The 18,902-nt window shown below is 43.0% G+C and overlaps 1 protein-coding gene across 3 annotated transcripts in view; it reads right to left on the bottom strand.

The window, feature by feature from the left end:
* Positions 1–11,920: 11,920 nt before the first annotated feature.
* The window catches only part of Lmx1a (LIM homeobox transcription factor 1 alpha), a 158,644-nt gene continuing 151,662 nt past the window's right edge, over positions 11,921–18,902 (bottom strand). For all 3 annotated transcript variants that reach the window (XM_031388584.1, XM_031388577.1, XM_031388567.1), the window contains exons 8-9: positions 16,017–16,187; positions 11,921–14,049 (exon numbers count right to left, since the gene is read on the bottom strand). In XM_031388584.1, coding sequence (XP_031244444.1) covers positions 13,889–14,049; positions 16,017–16,187 — 332 coding nt within the window. In that variant the 3' untranslated portion in view covers positions 11,921–13,888. The remainder of the gene's footprint in view (positions 14,050–16,016; positions 16,188–18,902) is intronic.

Raw genomic sequence — 18,902 nt, 5'->3', positions numbered from 1 at the left:
GAGAGAGAGAGAGAGAGAAAGATAGAGAGAGAGAGAGAAAGAGAGAGAGAGAGAGAGGGAGAGAGAGGAGCACATACCTTTTCACCATGTTTGAGATAAGATCTCTTTTACTCTAGTGCATGCACTAGGATATCTGGGCCATTTGTCCATGGACCACTGGGACTACAGATGTGTACACTATTTCATCTGGCTTTATGAATGTTCTAGGGATCTGAATTTAGATCTTTATACTTGGAGTGAGGGCTTCTTTACCCATAGCATCATCCCTTCTAGGCACCTAAGATACTTTTATCAGCTGAAAAATAGACCAACAGACTATGATTATACAGACTAACATATTTTGCAAACAGTTTTCTCAAATATGAGCAAATATGATTCTTTGAGGGGGTATCACTCTTTGTTACCAGCAATAACATTTGGGTGTTCAGGAGAAAGTTATAATTTTGGAAAGCTTAACATCTCCTGTGCATTTGCTTGTGGACTTAACAATTTTCTTTTATTCAGACTTTCCTGATGCTATGGGTGATAATACTAACTCATATGATTCTTTCAAATAAAGTGTAACAAAACATGTCAACTTTGGTATAATCTATCCAACTCAAGTACGAGATTTTTCAAAAGACTAGTGAATGATGTTATCAAATTAAATACAGGACCTGGAGAGATAGCTCAGTTGATGAAATATTTGCTTTGTGGGAATCAGAGCCTGAGTTCTGTCTCCAGAGCCTATGCAAACCCCAGGCATGGTAGTTTATTGTGGCATGTATTTGTCATTTCAGGACTCGTGAGGTGGGAACACATGGATCCCTGGGATTTACTGGATTTACTTCCCTGATTGGTGAGCTCCAGACCAATGAGAGACCCTATCTCAAAAGAGAGAGAAGCTGTACCAGAGGATGATGCTTGATGTTTTTCTCTGGTTGCAACAGTTTTAGATTAGAGGAAGTCAAGAGGTTAGCAAGGGAGCCCCACATAACCTGTATCTCATTTTCCGCATGGCTGACATATTGGTGTGGAGCATTCATTGGAGCAAATGACCTGGTATTGACAGGTTCTTTAAAGAAGGTCACAGTTCACTCAGGAGTCCTTGGTCCTCATTTCTCTTCTTGGAGATCTGCTAGAACGCTGCCCCACATGAAGTTGTCACACTTCGGTCTTAGGTTCCCCTCAGTCTGACAATTTCTCAGATTTTAATGATTTTTCTCCTTCTGACAATATTCTCAGTGTTGAAGAATATTGGTCAAGTGGGTGATGTTTTGCTTTGTTTTGTTTTTCATTTTGTTTTGTTTTAAGACAGAATCTCTAACCCAGACTGGCCTCAGACTTGCTGTATAGCCAAGCATGAACCTCAACTTCTGATTCCCTTGCCTCCATCATCCAGATACAGGGATAACACACACCTATAACCATGCCTGATCTATGCAACACTTGGAAGTGGACCCAGGGCTTCATACATGCTAGGATAGTGTTCTATCAATTAACCAACTAAGCAACATGTCCAGCCCATGGTCAGGTACTGTGAAGGATGCTCCTTAGATAAGGACTGTCTAATGTTTTTCCTCCATATGAAATTCAAGTTGCTTTGGGGGATGAAGGCTACAGAAGTAAACTGCCATTTTCATCAGACATGAAGGTCCTGATGTATGACTACAGGTGCTGACCTCAGTTGCCTGTGGAATTTGACGTTTGTTGTGTGTTCCTAGTGGATTATGCTTACGTGCATTTTCATACTTTGGTTGTTATTGTTGATGTTGTTTGATTGTTTGTTTTGCAAGGGAGTCATTATCTGCAGCTCATGCTTAAGTGGAAATCAATCTTGATTGTAGGACTGTGCATACAAATTGGATTTTTTTCATGCGGGAAAAGTTATCTCTTTCACTTATTTATTTGATCATCACTTTAGATTAATGTAGATTCATAGGTTTCTATTTTAGTGACTTGAACCAGGCCCTCTGTTAACCAGATAGTTCCATGGTCAACTACTAGGTTGAGGTCTAGATCTTTGTCGTTCAGAAAGAATAAGATGGCATACACCAGTCCCATTTATAATTTTCCAGTAATCATGTTTTAAGATGGCTAAATATAACTGTTATCATTTTAATAATATATTTTATGAAACCTTATGTATTCCAACATTACTTTTCAATATTCCATTAGATATATTTGAAGTCCTCAGTAGCTACATGTGGGTAGCAAATAGCATGACAGACAGCACATAGTTAAATAATCTGGACCGAATTTTTTTTTTAACGTTAGACCAATAGCAAAAATGAAGTTTGTACTGGCTGGTTTTGTGTGTCTTTGTGTTAACATTCAGTGCTAGTTTAGTAATACACTGGCTCTTTTGGTTGGATCCTGTGTCCAGCTGACAAACCTCACCTTGTACTCAGACTCTACAACAATAGCTCCAGTTATGATCTGTTTACTTTACAATGGTAAAAGGAATTTGCATTCAGGGGAAACTATACTTGAAAACATATGTCATTGTATGTTAGCTGTATGTTAATGGTGAGTACCCATAGAGCAATTTTAGATTTTTGCATGCAGTACATACTGTTCCATGATGCTCCTCAACACTTTATTATAAAATAAGCTCTGTTATGTGGCTTTTACCAGTGTTCTCAGACTACTCAAGGTAGTCCATGCAGTATTAAAATGCATCTTACTTTCATCTTCTGATAGATTAATCAGGGTGTAATTCCAATGTGCTCCAGCAATAGCTGTGTCCCATACCAGTTTATGCTGCACCTGTTCATGCTGCACTTACCCTGTTAATTCAGGCATTTCTTCCAGGCTAGCTCCTGAAGGTGGTATAAGGTACCAAGATGTAAGTTCTCAACACCTATACATTTAAATATAATATAGAATATGGGTTTCAGATCCAAATAAACTAGAATTTTTAAAGCCAAAGCTGGATGTGGTATGAAAGAATAATATCCAGATATTCTTAAAGGGCTTAAGCTGGAATTCCATAGAAAAGCATATTGGTGAAAATGTCCAGAAGGAAATTTGAAAGACTGAACATGAAGAGGGTCAGAGAATCTGCCTATTAGACATGAAAGAGAAGTGCAGGGATGTGATGTGAGTGTGTGTATGTGTGTGTGTGTGTGTGTGTGTGTGTGTGTGTGTGTGTATGTGTGTGTTATACATTTCTGTTTCAAGGAATAGGGTGTTTTCTTTAATTATAACGTTTATGCTAGAACATACTAAGTTAATCATTTCTATTTTATTAATAAACATTTCTGCATTTTCTTAAACTTTAAATAATCTGATCTTAATGGATAAGTCCTAATGTGCATACATTAAAAAGCCCTTTAGGGTCCTGAGCAACTTTGAAGAAGCCATTAGCCTCTGCAGATGTGCGGTCTTCCTGTCCCCTCTTCTGCCTTCCTACCCCAGTACTCTGTTGATGCTTTTTCTAGAACTCCTTTTCTTTCTTTGTCTTTAGGCCACTGCCTTATCCCTATAAGTCATGAAGATAACCGAAGAGCCTGTCTCAATTCCCCAGTCTGTCTGCCCTTCCTTATGGCCTCATACTACTCGGTACAGATTTCTATTTTGAAGTATGAGATATACTTTCTATAATTCTGTGTGCCTGTTTTTGACCTGAATAAGGGAGATGAAGTGACAATCTCATTCTTTCACCTTGTTGTAAAATAAAATACCAGACATCCAGTTTGTGCTTAAGATTCATTTCTAGCAAGTTTAAATGGCTACCTGAGCCAGTGACACTCATCCTTGGCAGGGACTGACTCAGGCCATCCTGCTAGTTTCCCATCTGAACACATATATTTGTTTCTTCCTCTATGGGAGAAAAGGCCAGACATTTATCTTCTCTTGGACACTTAGTTTAACTCAACAGATAGGTTTTCCAAGTGTCTATTTTATGCCTATCACTTAACTAGGTCCTGCGGGGTATGGGAGGGGTAGACATGCAGAGACCAAGATTCAGTAGAAAGTAACTAGTCATCTTTGTGGTTGCCCCTAGTCTGCCTTCCTTGGTCAAGGGCATCCAAGTCAGTCGACTGACACAGAGAAGTCAGTTCAGTCTAAATCTAGCTCTAATCCTGCAACATAAATATTCCACAAAGCAAGCAATTAGTCAGTGAAAACAAAAATATGGGTAATTTTCTACATCGGAAATAAGATGTAGGAAATATTTAATGAGAGCTGTCGGTCAGATGCACCCAGATTCAGTTACTATTTGTCATGATTCACCTTGGGAAATGATGCATCCATTTGACCAAGTTACTGTGCTCTCATTCCCTCAATGGTCCCTTGCTGGCAGCCATTGGAGTAGAAGGAAGTAGAGGGATGGATGCAGGAATTCGCTTTCCAGCTTGCTTCTGGAGTGCACACATGTAAATGCGGGCGTATCTGAGCTATAACTGAGCATTCTGCTCACACATTTCAAACTAAAGCTAAAGCTTTGTCTTAGTCAGGGTTTCTATTCCTGCACAAACATCATAACCAAGAAGCAAGTTGGGGAGGACAGGGTTTATTCAACTTATATTTCCACACTGCTGTTCATCACTAAAGGAAGTCAAGACAGGAACTCAAGCAGGTCAGGAAGCAGGAGCTGATGCAGAGGCCATGGAGGGATATTTCTTACTGGATTGCTTCCCCTGATTTGCTCAGCTTGCTCTTTTATAGAACCCAAGACTACCAGTCCAGGGATGGCACCACCCACAATCCCTTTCTCTCTTGATCACCAACAGAGAAAATGCCCTACAACTAGATCTCATGGAGGCAATTCCCCCAACTGAAGCTCCTTTCTCTGCGATAACTCCAGCCTGTGTCTAGTTGACACACAAAACCAGCCAGTACAAACTTTATTTTTGCTATTGGTCTAACGTTTAAAAGAAAAAAAAATTCGGTCCAGATTATTTAACTATGTGCTGTCTGTCATGCTATTTGCTACCCACATGTAGCTACTGAGGACTTCAAATATATCTAATGGAATATTGAAAAGTAATGTTGGAATACATAGGGTTTCATAAAATATATTATTAAAATGATAACAGTTATATTTAGCCATCTTAAAACATGATTACTGGAAAATTATAAATGGGACTGGTGAATACCATCTTATTCTTTCTGAACGACAAAGATCTAGACCTCAACCTAGTAGTTGACCATGGAACTATCTGGTTAACAGAGGGCCTGGTTCAAGTCACTTCTCTTCCATACTCTACCTGTTCATTTTGCTAAAAGTCCCTCCACAGACCCCAAGCCACAGGCTTGCAAGGTCTGTCCTTGCAAAGCATGATATTGAAATGAGGTCTCTCAAAGTCAGCCTTTCCCCTCCTCTGATAATATCACATGGAACTCCCCACCTGAAAGCATTTGCCAGCAAATCTCAGGCTGGCCATCTGGCAAGAGCTGAAGACAAAGGGAGGTTGTTGATGGAATGTTTCCATACTTACCGGAAGGTCAATACCAGTCCATCCCCTCCCTCCCTTTTGTCTCCTTACCCTGCTGAGCCAGAGCAAGCCTCCATTCTCCTTTCAAAGCCCTTCCCCACAGAGCCCTCTTCTCAGAGCCTGCTCAGCTTCCAGAGCAGATCTCATCAGCAGTCATGGACTAACAGCAGCACAAGTCTGACGCTCCATATGCCTGATCCAAACACCCCAGTCCCATGTGTGTATTTGTACTTATCAAAGGTGGTCTTTCCAGACAAGAAAAGAATGGGAAATGCCAGGAGGTCTTTAGTGGTTCCTAAGGTACCACTGTGTTCCCATTTTAAATACCTTGAAACTTCCCTCTCCTGTCCCTTCTCTTTACTATTTACTATAGTAATATTACTATACTATAATACTATTACTATTACAAATGACTCCTGGACACAGAACTCATCTCTGCTCACTCCCACTGCCCTATACCAGGAATTGTCTTGCATGGAGAACTATAATCAGCTTTACCACATTCCAGAAAACTATCCACTTTGTACTTGTTTCTTAGACCAACATGGCTGGAAACATGCTTGTGGCCCTGTGGTTAAGGAAGCAGAGAGGGTAAGGGTGGAATGATGGTGTGGCTAAGTAGCAGGATTACTTCTCCAAGCATGTGTGAGTTCAAAGCATGTGTTCACCCATCTTGACTTTTCTATCTTGGTGAAACAAGAGGGGAAGTGGATGAAGCTATTTTTGCGTTTGTCAGTTTATCTACTGGTCACTGCCTGAAGCAAATGTAAAAATTGTGGCCTACAATATTGTTTCAGATACCTGTCGGTTGGTGTGTGAGAGTCATGGGCTATCAGGTTTTATTCTCATTAGGTCTTAATTAAACTGGGGACTCTATTTGTTCTATATTTATTTGGCTTATCCAGGTAGACAATATTATATATTTGGTTTCATGAATATTTAACAACACATCTCCCTAACCTTTGAGGGTTTTTCAAATATATGTATGTGTATGTGCACATGTGTATGCACAGGTATGTGCATATGTATGTGATACATGTGGAGGCCAGAGGTCAAAGTTAGGTGTCTCAATAACTCTCCATATGTATTTTGTTCTCCATTCTTTGTTTCCAGGCACCTTCTCCTTCTTTTTTAATTGCAGAAAAATTTCCCTCACATAATATATTTTATCATGTTTTCCTCTCCCCCAGTTCCTCCTAGATCAACCTGACCTACTTACCCACCCAGCTTTGTGATCCTCTCTCTCTCTCTCTCTCTCTCTCTCTCTCTCTCACACACACACACACACACACACACACACACACACACACACACACACACACCTCATAACATGGCAGGTAAAGTGCTTCACATGTAAACCTGATGACCTGAGTTTAATTCCAAGAACCCATGTATAAGAGGGAGGAGAGAGGCAGAATGGATAACTGGCTCCACAGTGTTGTCCTCTGATGTCTGTGCATACATCAAAGCTTGTATGCAAACCCAATAACATACATACATCATACACACACAATAAAAATAAAATGATAAATAGCCAGTTTGAGCAGAGTAAATAATTGTTGATTAATTTAAGTCTACCTACTTTCCCAAACACCTTAGTTCCCTTCAACTATTAGGACTATAATAGTTGTGAATAGAGAACACAATATACAGGCCTCAGCTAGGGCTTGTCTGAGGTGGAACAAACTGGATGCTTTTAGTCTCTCTAAATCCCTAGAGACATAGTCCAGAGAAAGAAAAAAATGTTTGTCTGTCTGTCTGTCTGTCTGTCTATCTATTTCTGTCTCTATCTCTATCTCTATCTTTTGTCTCTCTTCTCCCTTCTCTCCCTTTCTCTTTTTTCCTCCCTCCTTTCTTCAAATTATAGCAGATTATTGGAAAAAGAATTTTTCACATTGTAGGACTTTAAAAGAACATCATGATTCTGTGTCCCTACCAGGTTTGTAACCATTTGGAGGCTTTGTCCAAATTTACAACTCAGAGCTGGAGTTAAGGGTGGTCATGGGAATGAGAGTTTTGTCCAATACCACCCATTTCTTGGGCTCTCTCTCCCTCTCTCTGTGTTTGTATGTGTGTGTGTGTGTGTGTGTGTGTGTGTGTGTGTGTGTGTGTGTGTAAACTTAGTGAACTTCTACTGATAGCTAGAATCTACCGGGACCTGCAGAAAACTGCTAAGGCTGCCTGTTTTCTAGAGACTGGAGGAATGGATGAGTCTTGCGGTTAATCAGAGAAGTTTATTGAGATGGGGTAGGCAAGGAAGCAAACCACCGGATCCTCCCATTCATTAAGGGACAAGGGTCACATCTAATCTCTATGCTCTTAAGGTCATCTGTACATACTAGAAAAGATTCTCTCTCTCTCTCTCTCTCTCTCTCTCTCTCTCTCTCTCTCTCTCTCTCTCTCTCTCTCTCACACACACACACACTCCCCTTTAGCTGCTGTGGCTCACATGTCTCCCATTCTCTCGGAACACAATATTTGGAGTACTCATTCTTTGTATCGGCAGCAGAAGGGGAACAAAATAGGCTGGTGAGGTGCCTCATATGAAAAGAACTTCCCACACATGCAGGAGCACCTGACTTTGCATCCCCCAACACACACATAAAATGTCAAGCATATATACCAGTAATCCCAGGCTGAGTAGCTGGAGTCAGAATCGTGAAGCTCATTGACCGGCCAATGAGCCTAGCTAAGTAACTGAGTCCCGGGTTCAGTGAGAGACTCAGTGGAGAGGCTGTACAGACAGTGCAGGTAAGAGCACTTGATGCTCTTCCATCATCCATGCCAAGTGGCTTACAAAAATCTGTACCTCCATTTCCCAGGGACCTGACAACGTTTTCTAGCCTACAAGGGTACAGGGAGCATATGGCACAATCTAAGTGGAGGCACTCATGAACATACATTCAAAAAATAATAAGGCAAGTATAAACCTTTTAAATTTGAGAGAGAAACCGAGAAAGACACCTGTTATTGTCATTTGATCACAACACAAACATACGCGTATACCCACATACTTTACCCACGTACATACATACGTAAATAACACACACACACACACACACACACACACACACGGTTAGGATTGGTTATATGTCAAAGAAGCACAAAGAAACAGCAAATTAATAAATCAAAGCTGTTTATTTCTCTTCTGGGTCCAGATTGCTCAGGACTGCAGTGACCAAGTGGCTTCCAGACTTCCTTGGGATCCAGGTTCCTTCCTTCAACGTGGCCTCCGTAATCTCATTGGACCACTCCAGCTTGGCTATCACCTCTTCATCCCACACAAAGGGAGTAACACCAAGAAGGGGAAAGGCACATGCCAGACATTTAGAAATGTCAGGTGATACTTCATTGTATCTCATTACAGGAATGTAGCCTGCAATGGAGCCCAAGAAGTAAGAGCTTTATTCAAAGTCCCCTTATGCCAGCTAGACATGGAGAGAGCTACTTCAGAGTACAGTAGATTATGCAGGATGCCTACTGCTCTTTGACATGCATTGAGGAAGGTATCTTTGGTCTGTATTAGGACATGACTAACTCTGTGTTGCTCTACCATTTCCACCCCTCTTGACTCAGGACCTCAGTTTCTCCACAGTCTGCCCACCACTCCAACCATGGGACCTCTATACATCATACATATGGCACATCTGCCCCTTTTTTACCAGTTTACCTATATGAAGCCATTTGCTCTAGATGCCCTCCCTCTTCCCCTCTCTGTATCCAAAGTCTATCAACACTTTGCTCCAAGCTCCCTCGATTTGGACCATCCTGTTAGAGGGAATCTTCAGAAAGGAACCAGCTCCTAATAGGTGCCCTGCTTAGTCTTGCCCCAGTGATGTCTGAAGAGGGTGGTAGGCTGAGCACTGGCTCTGTGACACCTGTCCCTAGGTGACTGTAGACCAGATCACCTTGACTTGAAGTCCTCCAAGACTACACACAACTGAGGAAGGTCAACTCCCCAAGGGCTATCAGAGTGATGTTATCAGAAGTAGGCTGTATCGCCTGAATGCAACAAATGTCCCTGGCCAGACTTAATAAACATGTGTTGATTGACAGTGGTCCCTTTCCTTTGATTCCAAGGACATTTTGCACATAATACAGACCAGAGAACCCCTGGGATTCTTTCTGCCCACAGCAGTTAACCCATGAAGGAGGCAAATCTTCTCTGTTACTCTTGAATTGTGCAACCTCAACTTATTAGACTTGTACTAACAGCTATCTCCTGCATAAATTGCCATCTCTAATCAGGCCGGGATTTTACCTCTTTCTACTGACTTCTGGTTTGTTTGTCTGTTCACCTATCTCAGAACAAAGCACATTTCTGGTCCTTACAAATACTTGTGAGTGAATCACTTGGTTTCATGAAAGGGCCAAATAAATAAAGGAAGAGGTGTTAAAAGTTACAGCTAAATTACTAATCTGTACAATTACCCAGATAGATCCTTCCCACCATAGGTGAGGGGCGGGCTCCACCCCTCTCTTCCTAAGCACGTGAGTGGCACCAAGAGACCACTTGATGTATCTCACACTAGAGCTCTGTCACCCCACAATCTTTTAGAATCCTGCCCTGGAGGGACAGGAGGAAGTCCATCAGGCAGTGACTTCAGTGACTGCAGCTGCTGGATGAGGACAGAGGTCATTTTCACCCTGACCCAGTATCTCTGTCCTTTTCTGAGACAGCCACTCCTTAGTAAAAGATGGAGAGCAGCAAGTCAAGCCTTTACTGTGCACAGAAGAAAAGAACTGTTCACAGATCAGATGCTCCCCCATGACTGACTCATCTGTGCCTGCAGAACTAAATACTGGGAGCTCTCCAATATCCACAATGTGACAGAGCCCACAAACCTTGTTTTTACTTATTGATTTGTTTTTCACAGATAGGCAAAGTGTCAACGGCCAGACTTGACGGATGAAGAGATGGAATCTGAGAGTCCAGCCTGGAGTCAGGACAGGGGTGTCTCCATGCAACACAAACATTTCTGTGTGTGTGCGTAGAGAGTGTATTATTAAGGATAAAAACCACAAGACCTCCTGAACTCTAACAATGATTCTCCTTCTCCTGTCATTGGAATAATGACTGTAAGTAAGAGTTGGGGAAAGAATGGGTCCATTTGGTTTTTATTCAATTGTGACTCTTGGTAGGATTATTTTATTGATTTTCATTGGTTTTCCATCTTACTGTGTATTTTGAGATAAAGACAGAAAGAGAGGAGGAGGAGGAGGAGAGAGAGAGAGAGAGACAGAGACACTGAGATGTAGAGACAGAGAGAGATTTTACATGCAGCTCACTTGGACTTTATTTTGCTTTTGATTTTGTAGCTGAAAGGCTAACTCCACTTCCTTTCCCCTTTGACAGGCATTAAATCAACTCTTTTCTCCTAGGCAGGCTGTTGTTTGTCCACTCTGATCCCAGTTTCACTTCTCCCACCCTCCTGCCCCCATGTAGATTCCTGGAGATGTCAGGAAAAATCTCCTATGTTCTGAGAACTCCTTCTATGTGCTTTTGGGGGAGGTTGTTGACAGGTTTTCTAAAGTGGATTTTTTTCTACATGTCTTATGCACAACAAGAGCCACACCCTACATGCCTGCCTCAGATTAAGTGATACTTTCATTGAGATTTTAACAAATACCCATCTGGTGAGAACTATGGAAGTTTGCCTTCAGCTCAGACAGGCCAGCACCTTCTCTATTTTCTTCAAAGATAGCCTGAGACTTCCATAGGCCATTCCTTGATCATGTCCTGAGGCCAGCCAACCCACTCCTTAGTCTGTTGCTGCAGTCAGGTTCAGTGTTTTGTAGGCCATACCCACTATCTCCTTCACTCTGAAGATGGTGACAAGTAGCATCTCTGTCACTCTACAAGGGACAAGCTCAGCAGAGTGAAGTACCTTGTTCAAACAGCACCTAACAAGTTGGAATTTGGATCTGAACAGCTCTGTCTGCTCGGAGCTAGAAGGAGAGAACACAGGTCAGAGATAGCCAGTCCTCAGGGAAAGTTTAGGAGCCATGAGCTCCTCAGCACACCAGAGAGAGGCATCTTTTAGCCCAAACTCTCTTGCATGTTAGTGAACACTCTAAATGAAAACTCGTGGAGAACTCAGGGAGACTCTATCGCAGAACCATGCTGGTGGGATGCTGTTCTGTTGTCTCATCCTGGCAGGCATTTGTCTCGAGCCCTACATGGGAAATACTGCTTCTTCAGCATGCCCCGGGTGCCGACCCAAAGCTAATGGTACACACCACGTGCTGCAGTCTCTCTCATGAGGGACCTCTATGGAGAGGATGGAATGTTTCTAGAACTTCTGAGGGTGTAGCTTTAGGACCTTATGCATCTTATCAAGAGGCTGCAGAACCCCGTCCCTTTAGGCTTGACTATAGCTAAAGTTTCTCCACAAGCACATCCCCGTGCCTCTGCAGAAGAAATTCATACCTCCTTGGAAGAAATTCCCCCGTCCCAGTTCCATGCCCACCATACTCCCCCAAGTAAACAATGGCTCATTTAGAAGAGGCTTTTAATTTCATCTTGGTATGTCATTAGAGAGTAGAATTAAGGATCTCTGTTTGCTTTCATTCACATAATGTCTGTTATATTCTCCAACCAATCAGTCACACAGACACGGTCTGTGCCACCTAGGCCTGCCTCATTCTCAGTCCACAGACTGGTTCAGGTTTCCTGATGGTTTGTATAAATTATAAAGAAGAGCACAAAAATCACACAACACACACTCTACCACTAAGGGACATGCTTCCTCTGGCCTTGCAGAGAGTGAAGTGGATATGTGGGCACGTTCATGGCTCTGATGCCATCCCTAGGCATGATGTCATGCCTGTCAACAGCCCCTCTCAGTGGAGTGCTTCTGTCTTCCCCCTACTCATTCTGCTTCGCCCCCGCCAGAAGGATTCTAACACAGAAGACCCTATCCTAGCACCATTATTGGAGATCAGGGCACGGAACTGTCCCTGCATACAATGGAGATCAGGGCATGGAATCGTCCCTATGTACAATGGCTGCTGGGTCTTCCTGTGCTCAGAGACAGCAAAGTGAGTTGAAAGGAAGAGCCCTGGATACGTGCCTGGTCTCCTCTGCTTCTATGAACTCCATGAGGTTGTTTATGAGAAGGCCCTCTAGACTATGGGCCCTCAAGAAAGAGACAAACAGAGATCACAAGTAATTCCAGCTTTGAGGGTGCATACAGTCATTTTTAAATGACTTTTTAAAAAGTAAGAACAGAACAAAACAAAATTAAAAAAAAAAAAAAACAGATGCGCAAGTCAACACCTGCTCTAGAAATCCATCCACCATGCCTCTTCCATCTTCTCAGATGGAGCTCCCTCTCCACCACCATCCCCCGGAGCTGTGTCTCTGTCATGTGGCCATGTGGGCTGTGCAGAGAGATAGGACTTGGGGTGCCAGAACTTCCTGCTCTGTGGTCCCAGGTATACTCTATTGTCAGGTACATGATCCAGTTATGTTTTAAATCACATCAGATTTATATTTTAGTTTCAACTTCAATCATGTCCTGATGTGGAGCCTTAGTGTTTCCAGAGAGGTAGGTGTGGCAACCACCTCATCCACACTCATGGAGAGGGAGGTAGGTGTGGCTATCAACTTCATCCACACTCCTCAAGGTTGAATCTGGGGGGTGAGGGGTAGGGACAAACTTGCTGATGCTGCCCAATAGTCCCATGCCAATAAGCCTAAAATTTCCTTCGGGCCCAGTGACTCAACACCAGAGTGAGCATGAGTTCACTATAGCATGCTGCCTGCCATCTGGAGTTGTTTTCTAGACCTCAACAATGTGCTGATCACAGAATGAACTCAAACACTCAAAAGCTGTAGGGCCTGGTGGGACAGCTCTCTCTTCTCTGCCCTGCCGATGAGTCTCTCCAAACTAAAAATAAAGTTTATAAAAGTAAATTATCTCATTTTATAACTTAAGTGCATCAAGCATTTCCTTAAATATAGTTCACACTGAAAATAAAGTTACTTTTGCTGTACAGTTGGTGTCTGTTATAATTAGGAATAAACTTTGATGATAAAGTATGAAAAGTTTTACACACACACATACACACACACAGACACATCTGTCTGTCTATTGGTGTGTTGATGAACAGACATACGGCACCTCTTGACAAGCACTTCTCCAGAATGGTGGGAAGCTGTTAGGAGTCCCTAGGTATCTAGTTTGCTTGAGACTGTCTATATTAAAAGACCCTGTCCTTAATGATAAACACATCTTCATATCTAACACTAAGATTCTTATTAGAAACATTAAACTATGTGATCCGTAATGTATTCAGTCTTTGGAAATGCTGAGCTACACCATATAATTAAACAACAGCATCCCCAACAAACCTCCCTCCCCAGCCCACCTCTTCTCTGGCCTCTCCCATCCTAACGTCAACAACCCCTCACACAGAATGGTTGTTCCATAGGGGAGCCCAGTCATAAAATTCTAGAAGACTCAAGAGGTGAAATAGGAATTCTGCATGGAATACAGGTGGTCAATGGGGTTTCCCACTCTGGACTGCAGGGATCCAGCTTCTGAGGTTGCCAGGAAACAGTCACCCAGGTTACTGAGAGATGTGTCATCACTATCCAGGTCATGGAAAAGAGGTTCAGCACCTGAAATGAAGACGGAACATGGCCATGAGGGTTCAGAAGAAGTAACACCCTTGTATGCTAGGAAATTAGCTGAACTCAACAAGTGTTTGAACACATCCCAGGGATGAGGACTTACTTAAGTGTTGAGGTATGGGGTGGGAACAACTACACACAAAAGTGTCAAGTTTACAATGCTAGGAGTCTCACAGAGAGCTCTTGGCCAAAATTGGGAAACATTAAGCCACTTGAGCTAAGGTATGCACAGTGAGGTTATCTACACAGTGAACATGGTGTAGGCAAGACTCATCTCCAAAGGCTGGAGGGACACAGACAGGGATCCTGAATGTCCTCAGCGTCACAAAGGGCTCCTCGAGGACAGATGGTAAGAAATGAACATGGATTCTTCAAGTGAAGTTCTGATCTTGCTGGTAACATTGGACATTTCAAGTGGCAGAGATGTGCCAAGGTTTCAATGTTTCCCCAGATTTCTGCCTCACAACAAAGAAAATTTAGGTGCCTGGCCTCAACTGTACCCTGGAGAGAAGGGCTAGGGGGTGGTCATACTAATACCATAGCAGAGGTACCATTGCAATCGAAAACTTGCAACCTGGGAGACATGGCAAGGTGTACCTGCATTTCAGCTCAACTGGAGAAGCAGAAGCAACTGCCTAAAACTTATCACTGAGCTTCAATTGTTCATTTTGCTGAAAGTTATAGACGTAAGGATTTGCAAAATGAACAACACAACCGCACCTTCCCTGCCCCTCCCCCCAAGTGACAGAGTGAATTTGCTTCAAATGTGACATGTGTCTTCTAAAGAGGAGAGGGCTGGACATCACTGGGAGGCAAACCTAGAATGTACGTGTTCCTGAGACTGGGCAGTAAGGGTCTGCAAACACCACAGTAAGTGTTTGCTGAAGCTGGGATAAACCAAAGTAAAGGTGACTTTAACAACAAATTGTGAGTGTGTTTGTGTGTGTGTGTGTGTGTGTGTGTGTGTGTGTTGTATATGCTTGTATACATTAATGTGTGTTGGGCACATATTTGAGTGTGCGCATGTAGAAGACAAAAGCTGATGTCAGATATCTTCCTCAGCAGGTATCCTTATTTTTGAAAGTCACAAGTTTGGTAAGACGGGCTGAGCAGCAAGCTCCATGGATGTACCTGCCTCTGCCCCTCAAGTACTGGGGCTACAGATATTTGTAGCCATGTCTGATTTTAACATGGATGCTGGGACCTGAACTTTTGTCCTCATGTATGTATTAGAAGCATTTAGCCAATTGGTCACATTCTTGACCACAGCAACAAAAAATATTAACTAAAGGAAAGAAGTTGGCAGAGTATGCACCTATGTCTCTACTACTAAACTCTACAAGACTGCCGAATTAAACGTCATTGTATAATCATCAGGACAACCTTATGACACGTTGAAACATATTAAGTCACATATAGTGGAGATCACACACCGCCTTTCTTTTCTTTTTTTCTTTTTCCAAGACAGGGTTTCTCTGTGTAGCCCTGGCTGTCCTGGAACTCACTCTGTAGACCAGGCTGGGCTAGAACTCAGAAATCTGCCTGCCTCTGCCTCCCAAGTGCTGGGATTAAAGGCGTGTGCCACCACTGCCCGGCACACACACTGCCTTTCTTAATGTAAACATGCAATGGCCTTGGTACCCTACACTCATCCACTCCATCCCACTAGCATCTCCAGGACACAGCCCTTAAGCACTGCCCTAATTGGCAAGGTTGACAAGGAAAGGCTCAACCAAGGAGCCTCAAAAATGATGACACATGGAAATGTCACCAAAGAATGTGCTTAGGAATCCTGTGTACCCATCAGATAGATGGTGTCAGCAATATTTTGTAGAATACATATTCATATTTGATAATTCAGCAAGTCTCTGGGAACTGTGTAGAGATGTTTAAGGAAAATGAAAAGCCCACAAGAGCAGACTGAGAGGGGACCCTGGGGGCTAAATCCCTCTTACCATAAGGGTGCATGTGATCTCCAGGCATCTGGGGTGGGGTGAGACCCTGTCGGAAGGGGTCAGAGTTGTAGACACTCTGTTCAATGGCCAGCAGCTGCTGTGGGGTGGGCAACGTTGTATAGGGGTTCATGATTCCTTCCATGCCAGCATTCCCACTACCATTTGTCTGAGCTGGGGAACAAAAGAGAGAAGACAGGTGTTTTAGTCAGGGTTTCTATTCCTGTGCAAAACATCATGACCAAGAAGAGAGTTGGGGAGGAAAGGGTTTATTAAGCTTACTTCCACATTGCTGTTTATCACCAAAGGAAGTCAGGACTGGAACTCAAGCAGGCCAGGAAGCAGGAGCTGATGCAGAGGGATGTTCCTTACTGGCTTGCTCAGCCTGTTTTATAGAACCCAAGACTTCCAGCCCAAGGATGGCACCACCCACAAGGTGCCCTACCCCTTGATCACTAATTGAGAAAATGCCCCACAGCTGGATCTCATGGAGGCACTTCTCCAACTGAAACTCCCTTCTCTGTGATAACTCCAGCCTATGTCAAGTTGGCACACAAAATCAGCCAGTACAACAGATCATTTTCAACTGGTATCCCAGAATCCAAAAGAGTGCACATGCTCCACTACTGGTGTCCCATGTTTATGGTTCTCATTACATGGCAGCCTACAGCCCCCCCCAGAGCAAGTGACCCAAGAGGACCCGAGTCAGAACCCAGCATGTTATTCTCTTTATTTACTTAAGTTGTCCTTTGACAGTTTCATTCACGTATTCCGAGAGGGTGAAGGCTAAGAGGAACTGTCCAGTCTCTTTGTTTGTTTGTTTGTTTGTTCTGTGACAATTCCATCCATGTATAGAATAAATTCTGAGAGGGTAGGGCTGAGAAGAAGCACTGCATCCTTTCTGGCTTTGGAAGTCATACCCTCCCTCACTTCTGTCTCATGATGGAGGTGACTCCCAAACAGCACAGACAGTACTTTGTAAGAAGACTCATGGAAGACCACCTTAGAGGCTCGGTGACTGAGCAAGCTGTGTGATTGTGGCTACATAATTTTACTTCCCTGGCATTTCGTTGGCTCATCTACTAAGGAGGAAGGGACAGAGTGAGTGTTTCTCAGCCCGTACCTACCAAAGTCCATGACAGAGGACAGAGGTGTGGGCTTGGAAACTGAACACTAGGATACTATATAGGTTTGATAGCCACGTGAGGGGATGGCTCTTTCCTAAAGTAACCATTGCAAGCTCATTGGTCAAGTGAGACTGGTGATACTGAACCAGCTGATGTCACAGGATTGATACAAAGAGTCCATGAAAGTGGGTGTCCTCTACATTTGTAACCTGCTACACTTGTGTTCAGAAATTTACGAAAAGAGGAAATAGTTCCTGCCTCCTCATCCTCAATATGAACATGGCTCTATGAATGCCTAGCAATAACACTTCCCTCTGGCTCCTACTTTCCTAAATATACTCCAGCAGCTACCCTGAGAAGTCTTTAAGCAGAGTCCTAAGTATTATGTGTGTGCTTTCATGATCCACTGGTGCAGTTGTCTCCTGAGTTTGTTGGTTTACATGTAGTCAATTGACGTGCCTCTGATCTTCATAGCTATAACCCTCTTTGAAGGCTGCATGGACTCTATATGACAAAGCAGGCATGATTACCCCTCTTTGTGGATATATACATTCTACATCACAATTATGTGTGAAAATGGGTTGGTCTCATATCAAATAACTTTGTAGTGGGGTAGGTCTGAGAACAGAATTCAAGACCCCTATTCTCCTTGATGTTCACTCCTCCCCAAAAACCACTGTACCCACTTCTCTGTGTAGTACTATTTCTCTGGTATGAGTCCTGGTAAAAAGAAATGATAAAATTGTAGGTAAGTGGGTAGAAACAGAAAAGATTATACCAATTGTGGCAACCTAGGCTCAGAAAGACAAACATCACATCTTCTCTCTCATATATGATCCAAACCTTGAATATTTAGATCTGTGTGTGTATGTATAATTTGGAGCAACTGTATAAACCAAGAAACTCCAAAAGTCCCTGGGGGAGCAGAGCTGACTTAAGGGAAGATGGCAAGCGGGCAGATAGATGATGGGAAAGGAGAAGGAGTCTAGGATAGAAAGGTTTAAGCAGGAATGGCAATCAGGGTCAGGGATAATGAGGGTACACAAAGGGTTAATCAAATTTCAATATTTATAAGAAAACCATGAAGCAACCTACTGAGATATCCTGCATGCCTCGATGCTACTGCTTCTCAAAGTCATGACTTGTCCAGTAAGCAAGAACCCCACTGCCAGACACGAGGCGCCTTCTTAAAAGTTGTTGGTCAGGGAGCCCCCGAAACTCCCCAAACAGTGTAGGTTTTTTGTATTTCTCTTGATTGTCCTTAAATCTAGGTGATAGAATTCTATTGCAAGAGATATCATATACTCAAATACCTTGACAACAAGATATAGAGAAATCAAGCTGGGAGTGAGCCGGAACCTTCCTCCCTGCTGGGTGGCTTTCACCGGGCTGAAAGGTGCTATGCAGTCAACTCAGGGGAAAAACATCATCACTGGTCCCACCCAGTTGTGAATCCTATAACCATGATGCCAACCTGTCAAGCAAGATGTCCCCACTGGCACTACAATGGCATGCCTATTATGGGGTAGCCTATTGTTCTCAGGTTGGATTTGGGGTTCACTCCATTGGAGAAAATGCGTACCTCATACTATAAACCCATTAAAAAAAAACCAAACTGGCTGAGGTCATAGGCCCCACTGGGAAACTTAACGACTGTTTTATAGCTAAATTGATATGGCATCAAACTGCAGGCTAAGTGTAGGAAGCCATTTCATAAGCACATCACCACTACAAGATGGCATTTGGCTTGCCGTTAGTATCA

This window comes from Mastomys coucha, unplaced genomic scaffold (assembly GCF_008632895.1).
Source record: "Mastomys coucha isolate ucsf_1 unplaced genomic scaffold, UCSF_Mcou_1 pScaffold1, whole genome shotgun sequence".
Taxonomy (NCBI): Eukaryota; Metazoa; Chordata; class Mammalia; order Rodentia; family Muridae; genus Mastomys; species Mastomys coucha.
This window is presented reverse-complemented; position numbering and strand designations above follow the sequence as displayed.